Source organism: Monodelphis domestica, chromosome 4 (assembly GCF_027887165.1).
Source record: "Monodelphis domestica isolate mMonDom1 chromosome 4, mMonDom1.pri, whole genome shotgun sequence".
Classification (NCBI taxonomy): Eukaryota; Metazoa; Chordata; class Mammalia; order Didelphimorphia; family Didelphidae; genus Monodelphis; species Monodelphis domestica.
Genome location: NC_077230.1, coordinates 174,939,028 through 174,956,858, shown reverse-complemented (window position 1 = coordinate 174,956,858; position 17,831 = coordinate 174,939,028). Strand labels below are relative to the sequence as shown.

The following is a 17,831-nucleotide window of genomic DNA, read 5'->3' as shown; positions in this document are numbered from 1 at the left end:
AGTGATTTTCTCTGTGGTGGAGGGAGGTATGCATAAAAATTTGTATAGTTTTTTTTTTAATATATATGTATATATATACACACATATATAGTAATTCTACCGAGAAGCAAGAATCTGTGCAATTAGCTGTGAGAACAGCCGAGAAACTCCTCAAAGAACTAAAGCCTCAGACTGTTCAAGGTCACATACAACTTCGAATAATGGAGAACTATTGCCTAATGGCAACCAAGCAGAAAGCCAATGTTGAGCGAGCATTAAATACCTTCACTGAAATAGCAACATCAGAGGTTAGTATTTTTATTTAATGAATAAATGTTTTCTTTCCAAAGTATTACAAAGCATATTTTTGGATAGTGGTTTATTTCAAAAAAATCAACTCTTTAGTTCTTTTTAAATGAATGTTCATTTGACAAAAAATTCACACAGCAAACCCCTATTTCAGAAAACTGTTTCTATGGTTAGAATTGTCATTGATGTGGGTTTTCTTTAGAATCTGCAGTTAGGAAGCAGAGAATAGGAAATCCTCATTGTGGCCTCTAGGACACAAGTTAATTCTCTGGACTACTGCTGAAAGAATCCTCTGGAGAATTCCTGAATTATAAAGGTGTCCTACTTTGACTTACTAAGAAAAAAGATTTGGCTGGGGAAAGATTATCAACTGATATGAACTTGGAATATTTCCAACTGTGAGGCTAAATGGGGACAGTGTTGAAAGTGTATGAATATATTACTTATCAGTCATGCAAATAATGACTTGCTTGTCTAGGAAACTTGATTTTTATCTTGGGCTCTTCCTACTTTCTTCTTTCCTGGGAAGCTTTCAACTATCCCTTTTTCCTTAAAGGAAGAATGACTCATTTCCCTTCCCTTATAGTCTTTACCCACTTTTGCCCACCCCTAAGGTAAAACAAAAAACAACCTTGTTCACTGATGTTTTATAAACCATTTAGCCACACCATATTTCCTGACTTGGTATGAAAATGACAGAAAGGAAATACTAGTTATTCCGTTCAGTTGACAACTAATTCCAAGCATTCTCCCCTTTGCCTACGTTGCTGACCACTGAAAACTAGTAATTTGCTATCTCTGGTTGGATGACTGGTCTCTTGCAGTTTTTTTACGTGTACTAAGAGTTCGAGTCAGGATGGCAACAGATTGTTTCCTTAAATGTAGCACAAATGTTTATGGTAATGTACTTAAATTACTTAAATCCTACTTTAAGTGTCCTAGGAAGGCACCAGACTTTGAGAGCAAGTGCTGAATATTGCAGAGAAATGCATCATTATGCACATGTTTGTCCCTTTCATAGAAGGAGCCAGGAGTTCCTAATCTCTGTTTCAGAATCACACTTATCTCTGATTCTAGCTTGGAGAAGGACAAGATACCCCACATGTGTTCTGGTCCAAACCCAGAAAGGTCCTGAAGGGTTCTCAATAGCATTGTTTTCACAAAGCATAAGTGTAGCTATTTTGGCTATAAGATGTCCAACCAATTCTTTATTTCTCTTATATGAATTTTTGTGTTCTTGAATATTTATTGGGACCATTCAGTTGTTGTAATCACCCTGTCTTTATATTGCCTTTTGCATATTGAGTGAAATACTGGTCCTTCCCTGTTCTATCATTTAACTATTTCATTCCTACATATTTTATAGTCCTTCAATCTCTCTATTTCATTTATGTGCTGATAAATATTAGTGCCTCCACGAGGATTCCTTTTGTGATGGCTCCTTGTGGTATAGAGATGATTCTGGCTTCTCAAAGGTTATGTCAGTAGAATACAATCTTTTGACAGATCTTACTGCACTGAGAAAACTTCAGGTATGGACCTGGTAACAAAATATGTGTGTTATATGGAGACCAGCCATATTAAGTTCATAGTCTCAGTATTAGAAAATTAGCTAGTAGGTATTGATTTTGGCTACATTAGTCACTTGCCTACTAAATTGTATAGAGATTATAATTTGTGATTTTGGAAGGGAAAAACCAAATAGATGCAATCATTGCTTCTAAAAATGTTGAAATACAGTGGTTAAAAATCTTAGCTTATTTTAATCTTTAATAACTTCAGAAATATAAATGCTATGAAATTGCAAAAATATGTTAAAGCTTAGTTGAATTTATAAATGTTGATCTTATTTATCTTTTTAATATTATTGTGCTATAATTGAGTTTTTAAACTTTGTAAATTAAAAAAACCCTTCATTAACTGTTGCTAAGTAACTGAAAGAATTACCTTTGTAATTCTAGCTTTAAGATCATTCGAGGAGAAAAGTTTTGATGTATACAGGATAGTTTTGATGTGCCCCCCTATAAAAAAAAAGTTCAACAGAGATAGAATTAGGTGATCAAAATGGTCATGGAAAAGGACCTCCTCATCCTGATCCAGCAGTCTGAGAAAGCATCATCCAAAAAGTGGCATCACACAATGCATACTGACTGGGCATTTCATCTTATTAAAATGAAAGATATATTAATCAAAATTTAAAAAATAAATATAAAACAAATTTAAATAATTAAACTTTCTCATGGTTTTTTAAAAATTTGTAGCATTTATACTTGTAAAGTTATTAAAATTTTAAATTGCACTAAGATTTTTAGAGCACCCCCTATATAAGTTAATCTTGGTGAGGTCCTATTAGTGAGCTCAGAAGAGTTTAACTCTGTGTTCTTGATGTTATATTCTTCTCATTGTGCTGATATTTTATCATTTTCTTCCATTCATTCATATTCTTGGAGAATGCTGTGTACCCAGTGGGAAAGCCACAAATTTTTTGAACATGGATCAGATACTTGAACAGTTTCATTATCCCTTAGAATGTACATTTAAACATAAAATTGCAAAGTGGTATCATTTAACAGCAAGGTTCTAAAGTACAACCTTCCACTAACATTCAAACAATGCCCTCAGTAGTTTCATTCTGTTGAAATGTATGTGTGTAACAGATGGATGACAGCAGCTGCTATATGGAGTGCAGAAGGAAGATAATTACAAGTTTGCCAAACCTAAGAAAATCTGTAAGAACAGGATGAAACTCAGTTTCAAGTGATATATCATAGCTATGGAATGCTGGAAAACAGCACTCAAGTGTGTAACAATCAGAGAAAGTTCTTTGTAAGCAAGGGTGTTATGCCCCCCATGAGGTGAGAAGAAAGAAGCAGACAGAACCAGTGACTGATATCCTTTCTACTGTCTTGTAGCCAATTACAGCCACCCTCCAAATAACAGACTACACACATCTTGTCAGTGTTGACAAATGTGCCTGTGTTAATTTCATTCATGTGCACATGTAGGAATACTAACATCATAATCTTTTAACAAGATGCAGATTATGGCATTAAATTAATTCACTTAGCTATAAGAACTAACTGAATAATTAACTATCTTTTCACATTTTGCCCTGTAACCACTGACCCACATACCACTTTCACAATATTATATTATGCTGCAAAAACAGTGTTTTGAGCAATACACATTGGGTGATATTCTGTGTGTCCTGTTATTTTGCCACATGTTTCAAACATAGGCATATTATATATGGATGAACCTTGTACTTTGCAATCATAAATAATCGATTATTTCTGGTATTTCTCACTTTTATTAGAAAGAAGAAATATATAGCATAGTAGAAAGAACATAGGATTTGGCATCCAGAAACCTGGGTTTGAATCCTTGCTTGACCAGTGCCTATTCAGCCAAGTCATTTTATCTCTCTAGGTCTTAGTTTCCCAGAAAAAAAAAAATAGTAAGGCTAAAGTAGACCATCCCTTCAAATTCTAAAATTCCTATAGTCCTATAGATTTTACAAATATGAATTGACATTTCTCATTATTTAAAGGAAAGTTAATCTTCATCAGGACCAATTTAGTATTGTGTAGTAGATGAGAGATGAACAAAATTAAAGGTGAGGAAGGGGAAGGAAAATATGGTGTAACAGTTAAAATTTAGGGGAGAGGGGGAGGCTGAGGCAGGTAGAAATTAGTTTCTCTCTGCAAGGAGTACTATATTTTTTAGAGGTTTATTAAAGTTAAAGATTAAGAATATACAAGTAAGAAACATGTGCCTAGGCCAGAGGCCTAGACAAAATAACCTCACATCATGGAAGAGACGCCTCTGCTCCGAAAACGGAAGTCCAAAAAGGCCGAGCCCTTCAAAAGCCTTTGCTTAAATATCTTCTCGATCTCGGCCCAGGTGAGATTACAAGGCATTCTGGGGAAGTGGAGCAAAGGCTCATGGGGATTGTAGTCCTGTATTCGAGTCTATTTTTTACAATGGTTACATATATATGTACACTACATAAATCCACATATTGTTATTATCTATTAAGAAAACTGACAGAACACTTGAAAAATAAGGACTATGTTTAAAACGTTTGTTTTTACTTGTATATAACAACACCAAAATGTAAACCAAAAGTTGAGACATTATCTGGCATCAGAATGTGGTATTTCCATGATCGATTGTGTGTTTCCATGTTATGTGTGCCAAAGTTTCTTCATCTAGAATCTAGCATAGTGCTTTTTATATGAGGATGTAGAATATCATTTAAGGATGACCATTTAAAATAATCATGTGTATTTTAAAAGTTATGGGACCTGAAATAAGATCCTTCTGTCAAATTCTAATTTTCTATTTCATGTAAACAATATATTAGCAAATTTCTTGAGAAAAACTAGTAATCTACATGTGCATATACAGTGTCTCAATTTCAAAAGTTTAATTACAGAAAGATCACATTCCAGCACTTTTGGGGATGGCAACTGCATTTATGATTTTGAAACAGACACCACGAGCCAGAAACCAACTAAAACGTATTTCAAAGATGAATTGGAATCCTATCGATGCTGAAGAGTTTGAAAAGAGTTGGCTGCTGCTTGCTGATATTTATATTCAGTCAGCAAAATATGATATGGCAGGTGATCTGCTAAGACGGTGCCTGCGCCATAATAGGGTAAGTAATAAAAATAATTCCTTTTCCTTTATTTTATGAAATATATTAATTTTTTTGGCAATAAGCTGTATTGCTCATATACTGTTCATTTACAAGGAATTTTTCGTATGTACTTTGCAAGAATGGGGAGGGGGCAGTTAATAGGGACAATGGGGTGGCTTATTGAATAGAGAGCCAGACTTAGAGATAAGGGGACCTAGGTTCAAATCTGGGACACTTCCTAGCTTTGTGACCTTGGGCAAATCACTTAATCCAAATTGCCTAGCTCTTACCACTCTTCTGCTTTGGAACTAATATTTAGTATTGATTCTAAAACAGAAGAAAGGGTTTAAAAAAAAAAAGAGAGTTGGCGAAGGGATGGAATACTTATTCTTGACAAGATTAGCAAATAAAATTAAGAAAAACAGGATATAAGCAATTTATTTTTGAGTTAAAAAATAAGTAACCATAGATGCTTTTTAGTAATTTTCATTCATATTAATAATTTATTCATGTTTCAAGTTTCAGCTGTGAGTATGCACTACTTAATGAAGGTGTTTATAGAATGTCAAGTGTTTGCCTCTGATTATGTGTCCTATCCAGAGCTAATGAAAATTGCAGAAAAATATCAATTGTGGGCTTCTGCCTCATTTGCTAAAAAAAAACACTGACTGAATTTACTGCAGATGAATGCCATTCCCATATATGAGAATATTCTATTCAAAACACATTTTGTAAAAGTTTTTGAGGTTTTATTTGGATTGTTTAATCCAAATGTTAATGTTTAATTGCAAAATGTAGTATAGATTTTTACAACATGAAGTCCTTTTTAGCAAAATCATTTTTAAGCATAGCATTCTCTTATAAAGGACAAAATTTATTTTATGTTTGTGATTCATAATTTATCTAATTGCTCTGAGTACTTTGAAGTTGCCTTTCAGAATCTCTTCCATATTAAATTAAACTATATTTGTAGACTGAGGGAAATGTATTTGTAAGTACTTTTACCAAAGAGTTATGATTGAGTTTTTCTAATAAAAGAATATGGTTACCAAGTCATTAGGAAACTTCAAGATGGGCACTTATTAGTTGTTGGTGTTTTCTAATTAAAGAAGTATGCGGCATTTTTAAAAATTACAAAACACAAAGTATGTTAAAAGGCTTTGAAAACTCTGAGAAAGTAGAAATAAACTGTCTGGACACATCACAATAGCCTGTTCACAGTAAAAGGAGAGTAAGGCACACCAGAATTCAGTCTGATGGCCTGTTAGCAGAGTATGCCTAAATATGATGATTCTTCCTAAAATAGCAATCATACTCACTGATTTCCTGTACCTATGGATTCTGAAAAAATGAAATTTGCAGAAAAAAACCCGTTAGCTTAGAAACCTCACTTTTTATAATTCTCACATGTATTCTCTCACTTACAAATGAATGTCCTTTTGTGTTGTTTGTAATAAAGTAGTTCAAAAATAATTTGCATATTTTCAAAAATGTCATAGTTGTAACAAGCTTGAAGAGAAATTATAGTCTAAATATTGTATTATGGCATTTCTGAATACTTTGGATCTTTAAGCAGTTGACAGCTTTAACAAAAGTAAACAAAAGGGTTTTGAGAATTATCTTCTATAAGTAAACAGTTTCAAATCTTCTGAATGAAGTGTTAGAGGTATTGATATTGATATTGATATATGTGTATGTATTTTACATATTAATACATATTAATTACAATTAATAATTACATAAATATATATCTATATAATATGTATCTTTATAAACATTTTTCTTTAGTCTTGCTGCAAAGCCTATGAATATATGGGATACATAATGGAGAAAGAACAAGCTTATAAGGATGCTTCTGTGAATTATGAGATGGCCTGGAAATATGGCAATCAGACAAATCCAACAGTGGGTGAGTGTGGTAAAGAGAGAGACAATAAATGGTCACATTTTATTCATAATCTTCACTTAAATAGAGGTGGAGTTTTTTTGTTTGTTATCCACAGCTACTTAAATAGCTTTCTTTTGAGAACCCTCCTGAAAAGAGAATTATTCTGATATGTATTAGAAAGATAATCTGTGGAACTATTTCTGGTTGCTATAAATGGGTATACTCTGTTTTGTGACTGGAGAGATGCTAGGGGTACACTTGTGAGTGCCTAGTTATAATGGAGATAGATGAGAGATAATGAGAGATAGAACAAGATGCTGCTAGAGGGGTACTCTGGGCTATTCTGGTTTTGCCTATAGATCACTATTGATGGCTAATAGATCAAGATAATTTCCTACCCTCCTCCTCCCTTTTGCCCCTCCCTTAACCACCCTCTTCTTGAAGCCTTTTGGCTTTCTCCCTCCTCTCTGAGTGGACTATAAGATTAATGAGGAAAAACTCTTTTCTTTTCATTTTCAAGTAAGGGGGTTTATTGGGAACAACAGGATGAGGATTGAGGTAAGAAGGATAGGAGTATCCCTAATCTATAAGGAGGATTGGGAGGATTTTGGAAAATGTCAGTCCTGTCACAACTGTGACTCAGAGACAGTCAGAGAGATGGAGAACAACTGTTAAATCTTCTTTCTTCTTCCAATTACACAAAGCCACCAACAAAGGTTAATTTTCTTCTCAGATTAATTCCAGAATACCCCCAAGGTCCTTCAGCCTAGGACAGACAAAATCAATCTCCCTTGATCAGACACAGACACCCCAGAGAAGAAGTTTCTCCCTTGGTCAGTAACCCAGAGAAGAAGTTCCTTTGGCCAGGCTCCCACCTGCCTTTCCTGGGAACATTCTGTTTTGGAATGAACACCTTGATTGACAGATCAGGTTCCCAGCTTTGTTTCTTGCATGCTTGAAATTCTCCCTTCCTCCATGCCTCTTCCACATTCCCCCCTTCTCTTCTTTAAAAAAATGCACCTTGCATTTTTTAATAATACTTATCTTTAATTTAAATCTGTCTATTCTTAACTCTGTATAATCTTAAATATTCTCTTACCCCGACCTCAAAAAATAACAATATCCTAACTTATCTTAGCTATTCTGCCTACCTAGTGCTAAGCTAAGAGTGGGATATAGGAAAATGGTTTAGGGAAGGGATTTACATGAACATAGTTTTATATAACAAATCCTGTAACAATTTTTCAAATCATTTCAACATTTTCACTAATATTCAGAAAATGCAATTGTCCTATTTCCTAATGTCTATAAATTCACTAAGTAAAAGTTTCTAATACTAACAAATGCTAACCTACAATCATAATGCAATCTAACTTCTATACTTCAGTCTCTACTTTGCTAAGACTTGAACAAATTCACTAGGCTGTCATTATTGTTAGTAGTTAGAATATTAATAAACTATTCTAATTAAATTAATCCATTAGTAACTTAATATTTACATGTGTACATAGGTTGTACTTAGTACAGATTTACATATGTACATCATTCTAAATTTCTGTGCAAACTCATGCAGATATCATTAGTAATTTTTTAATGCTTATGCTTACACAGGAAAATTCTTTTTTTAATAATATTTTATTTTTCCCCAATTACATGTAAAAATAAATCTTTTAACATTCTTTAAAAATTTTTTGAATTCCAAGTTCTCTCCTTTTTTCCCATCCTTCTTCCCTCCCAACTCTCCCTGAGACAGTAAGCAATCTGATATGGATTTTACATGTGCAATAATGTAAAAATATTTTATATATATTAGTCATTTTTTGGAAGATATCTCAAATGGAGGAAGAGAAGGAGAAGATTCAATCTCCATTTAGATTATCTCTGATTATTTCTTTGCTGAGAATAGCTAGGTCATTCACAGTTGTTTATCAAAAATTATTGCTATGTGTAAATAGTGGTTATGCTCACTTCAACTTTGCATCAGTTCATGTAAGTCTTTTCATATTTTTCTGAAATCATCTTGCTCATCATTTCTTATAGCACAATAGCAATAGTATTCTGTCATATGCCACAATTTGTTCAGCTATTCCCTAATTGATGGACAGCCCCTCAATTTCCAATTCTTTGCTACCACAAAAAGAATTTCATTAAATATTTTTGTACAAATTGATCTTTTTTTAACTCTTTGGGATACAGACCTAGTAATGGTGTTATTGGATCATGGGATATTGTATTTTCTCCTAAATTCCCAGGAAAAATAGTGAGTAAGAAACAGTTAGTGGCTCCTTGTTCAACTGCCTTCTCTAGGCCACATTCTTCTCTGGAATTTTCCTTGATGATTCCTTGATCTTCAAGCTTTCATTCATTGCATCTGCTTTTCCAGATTTTCTGTAGCATTAATTTCTTACAGTATGCACAATTTTATAGCTTATTGGGCATAATTCTAAATTGCTCTCCAGAATAGTTGGATCAGATCATTATTCCATAAGTAATATATTAATGGCCCAATTTTCCTACATCCTCTCCAACATTTATCATTTTCCTTTTCTCTCATATTGGCCAATCTCAGGGGTTGTGGTGGTACCTCAGAGTGGTTTTAATTTATATTCTCTACTCAATAGTGATTTATGTTTCATTCATATATATATATATATATGTATGTATATATGTATATGTGTATATATACATACCTTTTTCATATAAGTATAGATGATTTTGATTTCTTCATTTGAAAATTTCATTTTCAACTTCATATCCTTTGACCACTTACCAATTGGAGAATGACTGTTTTTATAAATTTGATTTAATTCTCTGTATATTAGAGAAATAAGACCTCTATCAGAGGTACTTGCTATGAAATTTTCCCAGCTTTCTACTTTCCTTATAATCTGAGATGCATTGATTTTGTTTGTATAAAACCTTTTAAATTTAATTCAATATAATCAAAAGGGATAATTCTTTAAAACCTTTCATCATTGTTGCCTTTAACATCTTATATGTTCATAAAATCTAGTTGATCATTACCCTTAAAAGTTCTATTGTCCAACTTTCTCCCCAATAAAGAAACAACTAGTTTTTATTCCTATTTCTCCCCCTGCACAGGACCCTGAAGATATCTAATTCCTCTTCCGCATGTTACACCTCTTTAAGTGCTTCAGGACATCTAGCCTAACCTACTAAGTTTTATACAAGCTAACCATGAGTTGTTCCTCATAGAACAGTTTCCAGAATATTTACTATCCTGGCTATCCTGCTAATATTCTCTTATTTCCATGTCTATCTTAAAATGCAAGTCCTAGAACTAAATACAGTACTCACATATAGTCACACCAGCTTACAGATCTAGGTACTATTAGATTAAACTTCTTAAGAATAGTAATTGGGACTTGTTCTTTGACTCATTCTCTACAGCACCTAGCACAGCCATTGATACATGTGTAATGAATTGATGCAGCATATGATTGTATTGCCTTTTTTCTTAGTAGCCATGTCAGATTAGTTTATATTGAATTTGTGTTTAAAATTTCCAAGCATTTTTCACCTGTTTCACAATATTCCATGTCACACTTATTTAATTTTTTTAAACCAAATGCAGAACTTGGCATCTTTTCCTAGTAAGTTTTTTCTTGTTCATTTAAATCCATTGCTGAAGTCAACAAATATTTTATTATTCATCTTTCTCCAAGTCACCTCAGTATGAAACCTTAGAGTCAATTCCTTCTGATCCTACATTTAATTTTGCATATGAATTTGGTAAATTGAGATACTTTTCTTAATTTTTATTAGGCAGAGGTGAATATTTTAATATGATAGTATTTGTGGTGGCACGTAGTAATTTAGATGCACAGAAGATTTATCCTAAAATTCTCTGATGCTTTATTTATAATATGCCTTAGGATTTTTTTTTTAATCTTGAGATGTGTTTTCATGTTATTGTAGTACAACTGAATAGAAGTTGGAAGTCCAAGAAAAGATTTAGGTAACTGACTATGTTGCAAAACAGAAGTTTGAAAAAAAAACAACCTATATGGTGTTTGTAGTAGTTTAATGTGTAAGCCCATTTGTTCTGGTTGGACTCACTGCTTCTAGTCTCTCCCCACTCAAATCCATCCTCAAACTCAGATATCAAAGTGATCTCCTAAAGTGCAGTATGACAATGTCACTCCCCTATATCCATTCAACTCCAGTGGGTCCCTGTTACTGCCAAGATAAAAAATAAAATCTTCTGTTTATTTTTTGAAGGCTTTCATAAACTTGCCCTTTTCACCTCTGTAGCCTGTTTATGCTGTAATGCATAAACAACTGCTTAACAGCATAAACAACAGTATGCTGCAATGCACCATATGCCCCAATCCACTGACACTGTCCCATTGGCTAGAATGCCCTGCCATCTCACCTCGGCCTGTTAGTTTCCCCTGGCATACTTAACATCTCAGAGAAAATCTCATCTTCTGCAAGTTTTTTTTTTGTCTCCCTTAATGCTAATGCCTTCTTTTTGAAATTACCTCAGGATATCCTGTGCATATCTTGTCAGGGCATAGGTGTTTGCTGTTGTCTCCTGTGTATATCTTGTTAGTGCATAGGTGTTTGCTGTTGTTTTCCCTCTTAGACTGTGAGCTCCTATAGAGCATGAATTATTTTTGCCTTTTGTTATATTCCAGGACAATACCTGGCACATCATAAGTGCTTTATAGATGCTTTTTGCCTGACCAACACACTCTTCTGTACCCATGGCAGATATTCTCGGCCTTTTCCATTTGATTTCTGCCTTGTTGTCTTGTCCTTATTGCCTCATTCTTGCCCATATCAATGCAGTTCCTTTTCCCTCATGAAATTAAAGCAAATTGGTGGATAAGTCAGGTAAAGAAAATGGAGCTATATTTATAAATAAATAAATATATTTATCATTATACTATTTTTCTTTGTAGGTTACAAACTTGCATTTAATTACTTGAAAGGGAAGAGATATGTTGATGCAATTGATATATGTCACAAGGTAAATACATTTAAAATAAAAATAAATTTTTACCTACATAGTTTACCATATAATGAGACATTGGTATAACTGTCTAGTGTCCTTTTTGTAGTGAACTTCAAAATAGACTTTAGCTTCATTACAGCTATCATAAGTAAGCACAGAAACACTTTTATCCAGTGTTTCTGGGAATGAAGCAATCTGGTCATTGTAGTTACTCACTATTCCCTAAATATAGATTATAAATGTTTAGAGTTTAGAATGTAATTAAATGCACTTAAAACTAAAATTATCTTAAACATAATTTAATTCATCTTTGCAGACTCAGAAGGTACATCATTAGCATCTTATACAGCCTCAAGCTCTTCATTATAGAGAATTCTACTAAAGGGTTTAAATTTTAGTAAATAGAGTTCACCTGAATGAAATTCTAAGTGATAAAAGTTTGGTTCAATGTTGTAGTTTTCAGATTGAAATTAAATTGTTCCTCTTATGACACTGAAATGTAATCATAGTAAATAAATAGTCATTTTCAGTTTTGTTGTATTATCCAATTGCTAAAGGAGTTTGGTGTTTTAAATCACATCTTTTTCACATAAAAAATTCCCAACATTATGAAATTGATATATTACAACTGGTATGTTTTAAGTGATTTGTTCATTTATTGTGCCTTAGAAATACCAAAGGGAAAAAAAAAAGTCTTTTATGAGAGGAGTGTCCTGCCAGTATGATAAAATTTGAATCACGGTATCTAAAATTAAAGTTAGCCTGATATTTATTTGAAAGCAAAGCAGTAACCCCCCTTTTGTTTTCAATCCTTTTACTAAAACATTTAAAAAATATATTAATCTATTCTCATGCCTTAACAAGTATAGCATAATGACTATGATTGACTCTTTAATAACTGAGGTCTTTCAGTGCATGAAGGTGATAATTCAAAACTGTTCTCATAATACAGCTCTGTAGATATCAAGACTATTAGAAATGGAGCAGAATGTATACTGCCCCCAAAATGTGACCTGGAAGGTTTTGTTTTGTTTTGAAATTAATTTTTAATAACTACCTGTTTTCTTGTGATCTTAATTCTCTAAAATGTGTAATGAAAAAAAAATTTTTAAGGAGTTCTATTTAAAATCTGTTTGATAAAGCTTTGACTACATTAGTAATTTTTTAATCTATATAGTTTCAGACTCAGGAATAAAGTAGAGAAATATAGAGGATAAACAGTTGTCTGAGCTGGCCTTTTATATCTTGAAATGATTTGATTTAGTGAAACCTTAATTGTGGCTGGTTAATGTAAAGTAAACCCAATCTAAGGTGAAAAAGATGGAGTATAAGAAAAATCTTATCCTTTTTTTCTAAAACATGCTGTAAAATCTGACTTTAATCACCCTGAAATATAATTACTTCCTATTCTGCTTTTCTGAGATTTAAGGGTTTTTTCTTTAATATATTCACATTACAAAATCTTTTGAAAGATATTCATCTGAAAATCATCATGCCTTTTGTAAAAATGAGTAATCAAAAAGCTTATTTGATTTCTTAGTTCCATACATTTAGTAATTCTTTCTTTTACTTTTTTATAGGTGCTTGAAGCGCATCCAACTTATCCAAAAATCCGAAAAGATATACTTGATAAGGCCCGTTCTTCTTTAAGAGCTTGAACCTTATTCTCCCAAGGTTCCTAAATCAAAGCAAAGACTCGAAAAGTAATATGATTTTAAATTCTATTGTTGTTAAGATTTGATTCAGATTTATTTTACCAAAAAAAGTGTTGGGTTTTTTTTTTTTCAGTTAATTATTATTCTCCAGTAGAGGCTGCTGTTGTATATGAAGAGAAGCACTGAAATTGCTTTTTCAATCATAGGAGAAGTTAATTGAGAAGATGTCTCTTTTATTGACTGTCTTTGATTAAAAACTGTCTCCAAAGCTATCATCTTCAACAATAGGAAGAACTATTTCTCTGCTCATTAAAGAATATCTTGACAAAATCAAGTTAATCAAACTCAATGCCAAAATTTTTAATGTAATACTTGTGTTCATTTCATGCAAATGCATTTAAAACAATGAGATTTCTTTTCTTGTTAATATTTTTAACCAGTTTCAATTGTTGGCATAAATACAAATGTCATTTGTAAATAACTCTTAAGAGAAAATCAATCTGTTTTAATAAATATTTTCTAATTCACATATTGTGTTCATCTTAATTGCATTTTTCTTTAATCTTCTTAAGCCACTGGAGATGCTAACAGGGAATTATTCATTCTAATGTAGCCATATCCTTTTGTTTATATGTGTTACAGCATTTAAAAATTGATCACAGAATCTTAAAAGTTGAAAAGGACTTTAGATGCCAACTTAAACAGGAATCTCCTATTTCCAGGAATCTCAATTTCTGCTTAGCCTCTAGGGAGGAAGTAACCTGTCCCACCTTTGGAGGCGGCTATGTAGGTAGTAGAGTAGATAGGACACCAGGCCTGTTGTAACGTCTATTCTTTCTGACTTTAAGTCTAGCCTCATAAATACAGCTATTTGAAATTAATGGCAAAACCTAATTCTTAGGATTATTGTGAGGATCAAATAAGATAATATATTTAAAGCACTTAGCAATAATATCTGGTACATATAAATGCTCATCTTTATTATTATTATAATAGACACTTTCCTTAAATCAAGCTAGATCTGCCTCTGCTTCACCTACTTCTCCTACTACTCCTAGTTCTGACTGATGGGGCTAAGCAAAACAAGCCAAAGACATTTCCTACAAATACTAAAAGAAAGCTATTATGTCTTCCCTAAAACTCCACCTTCTTAAACATATTAAAAAATCACTCCAAATGCAATAAACTGCTGTAATATTTAAAATTATAAGGCTGGTTGTAACTTAATAACTTTATAAAATCAAAAGTAGGAGGAGGAGGAGGAAAGAGAAGAAAAAGTAGGAAAGACCTAAAGAGGTACTTAACTTTTCTATTCTTTTGTCACCATTATGGATGGACCTGTAGCTACACTCCACTAAGGGTCCACGCTGTTTATCCACATACATTCCAAAGACCCCCACTTGCTCCTGATCTCAATTTACAAGCTTTTTTTTTCTACCCCCTAACTCTCACCATTCACATCTCAGGAACCAACATAGTTTCTTTTCTTAAAATATTTTAATTTATTTTTATTTGGTCAATTTCAAATATTATTCCTTGGTTCCAAAAATCATATTCTATTCCTCCCTATCTTCTCCCCGCCCTTCCCATAGCTGACGCACAATTCCACTGGGTATTACATGTAACCATGATCAGAACCTATTTCCATGTGGCCAATGTTTGCACTAGGATATTCATTTAGAGTCTACATTCCCAATCATATCACCCTTGACCCATGTAATCAAGCAGTTGTTTTTCTTCCCTGTTTCTACTCTTACAGTTTTTCTTCTGAATGTGGATAGTGTTCTTTCTCATAAATCCCTCCAAGTTCAGGATCACTGCATTGCCACTAATGAAGAAATCCATTACATTCGAATATATGACAGTGTATTAGTCTCTGTGTACAATATTCTTCTGGTTCTGTTCCTTTCAATCTGCATCACTTCCTGGAGCTTGTTCCAGTTCCCATGGAATTCCTCCAGTTCATTATTCCTTTGAGCACAATAGTATTCTATCACCAACATATACCACAATTTGTTCAGCCATTCCCCATTTCCAGTTTTTTGTCACCACAAAGAGGGCAGCTATGAATATTCTTGTACAAGTCTTTTTCCTTATTATCTCTTTGGGGTACAAACTCAGCAGTGCTACAGCTGGATCAAAGGGCAGATAGTCTTTTAGCGCCCTTTGGGCATAGTTCCAAATTGCCTTCCGGAATGGTTGGATCAATTCACAACTCAACCAGCAATGCATTAATGTCCCAACTTTGCCACATCCCCTCCAGCATTCATTACTTTCCTTCATTATCATGTTAACCAATCTGCTAGGTGTGAGGTGATACCTCAGAATTGTTTTGATTTGCATCTCTCTGATTATAAGAGATTTAGAACACTTTTTCATGTGCTTATTAATAGTTTTGATTTCTTTGATTGAAAATTGCCTATTCATGTCCTTTGCCCATTTATCAAGTGGAGAATGGCTTGATTTTTTGTACAATTGATTTAGCTCTTTGTAAATTTGAGTAGTTAGACCTTTGTCAGAAGTTTTTGTTATGAAGATTGTTTCCCAATTTGTTACTTCCCGTCTAATTTTGGTTACATTGGTTTTGTTTGTACAAAAACTTTTTAATTTCATGTAATCAAAATTATTTTACATTTTGTGACTTTTTCCAAGTCTTGCTTGGTTTTAAAACCTTTCCTTTCCCAAAGGTCTGACATATATACTATTTTGTGTTCATCTAATTTACTTATAGTTTTCTTTTTTATATTCAAGTCATTCACCCAATCCGAGTTTATCTTGGTGTAGGGTGTGAGATATTGATCCAAACCTAATCTCTCCCACATTGTCTTCCAATTTTCCCAGCAGTTTTTATCAAATAGTGAATTTTGGTCCTAAAAGCTGGGAGCTTTGGGCTTATTCTAGATTGTCTTGCTGAGGTCACTTACCCCAAGTCTATTCCACTGATGCTCCTTTCTGTTTCTTAGCCAGTACCATATTGTTTTGATGACCACTGCTTTATAGTATAGCTTGAGATCTGGTATTGCCAGGTCACCTTCCTTTGCATTTTTTTTCATGATTTCCCTGGATAGCCTTGATCTTTTGTTCTTCCAAATAAACTTTGTTATATAGTTTTTTTTTTCTAATTCAGTAAAAAAGTTTTTTGGTATTTCAATGAGTATGGCACTAAATAAGTAAATAAGTTTGGATAGGATGGTCATTTTTATTATGTTAGCTCATCCTACCCATGAACAATTAATGTTTTTCCAATTGTTTAGATCTAGTTTTAATTGTGTGAAAAGTGTTTTGTAGTTGTGTTCATATAGTTTCTGTGTTTCTCTCAGCAGATAGATTCCCAAGTATTTTATTTTGTCTAAGGTGACTTTGAATGGGATTTCTCTTTCTAATTCTTGCTACTGAGATGTGTTGGAAATATATAGAAATGCTGATGACTTATGTGGGTTTATTTTGTATCCTGCAACTTCGCTAAAGTTGTTTATTATTTTCACTAGCATTTTAGTTGATTCTCTAGGATTCCCTAAGTGTAGACTATCATATCATCTGCAAAGAGTGATAGCTTGGTCTCCATCAATTTTAATACCATCAATTTCTTTTTCTTCTCTAATTGCTACTGCTAATGTTTCTAGTACAATGTTAAATAATAGAGGTGATAATGGGCATCCTTGTTTCACTCATGATCTCATTGGGAATGCATCTAGTTCATCCCCATTGCAGATGATGTTGGCTGATGGTTTTAGATAAGTTCTGTTTATTATTTTTAAGAAAGAACCTTCTATTCCTATACTTTCTACTGTTTTCAATAGGAATGAGTGTTATATTTTGTCAAAGGCTTTTTCTGCATCGCTTCAGATAATCATGTGATTTTTGTTGCTTTGCTTGTTGATATTGTCAATTATGTGGATGTTTTTCCTAATATTGAACCATCCTTGCATTCCTGGTACAAATCCTACCTGATCATAGTGAATAACCCTACTGATCACTTGCTGGAGTCTTTTTGCTAGTATCCTATTTAAGATTTTTGCATCGATGTTCATTAAGGAGATTGGTCTATAGCTTTCTTTCTCTATTTTTGTCCTGCCTGGCTTTGGAATCAGTACCATGTTTGTGTTGTAAAATGAATTTGGTAGAACTCCTTCTTGGCTTATTCTGTCAAATAGTTTGTATAATATTGGGATTAGTTGTTCTTTGAATGTTTGTGAATCCATCAGGCCCTGGGAATTTTTTCTTAGGGAATTCTTTAATGGCTTGTTCAATTTCTTTTTCTGATATGGGATTGTTTAGGTAGTCTATTTCTTCCCCAATTAGTTTAGGAAATTTATATTTTTGTAAATATTCATCCATATCATGTAGATTGCCATATAATTAGGCAAAAGTTTT

The 17,831-nt window shown here is 33.0% G+C and overlaps 1 protein-coding gene across 5 annotated transcripts in view; it reads left to right on the top strand.

The window, feature by feature from the left end:
* TTC21B (tetratricopeptide repeat domain 21B) overlaps positions 1–13,984 on the top strand; it is a 109,610-nt gene extending 95,626 nt beyond the window's left edge. For 3 of the 5 annotated variants that reach the window (XM_056797221.1, XM_016433673.2, XM_056797222.1), the window contains 5 exons: positions 92–287; positions 4,727–4,951; positions 6,722–6,842; positions 11,750–11,817; positions 13,383–13,984. In XM_056797221.1, coding sequence (XP_056653199.1) covers positions 92–287; positions 4,727–4,951; positions 6,722–6,842; positions 11,750–11,817; positions 13,383–13,460 — 688 coding nt within the window. In that variant the 3' untranslated portion in view covers positions 13,461–13,984. The remainder of the gene's footprint in view (positions 1–91; positions 288–4,726; positions 4,952–6,721; positions 6,843–11,749; positions 11,818–13,382) is intronic. The other 2 variants (XM_007494302.3, XM_016433674.2) reach the window with 2 other exon arrangements.
* Positions 13,985–17,831: the final 3,847 nt, after the last annotated feature.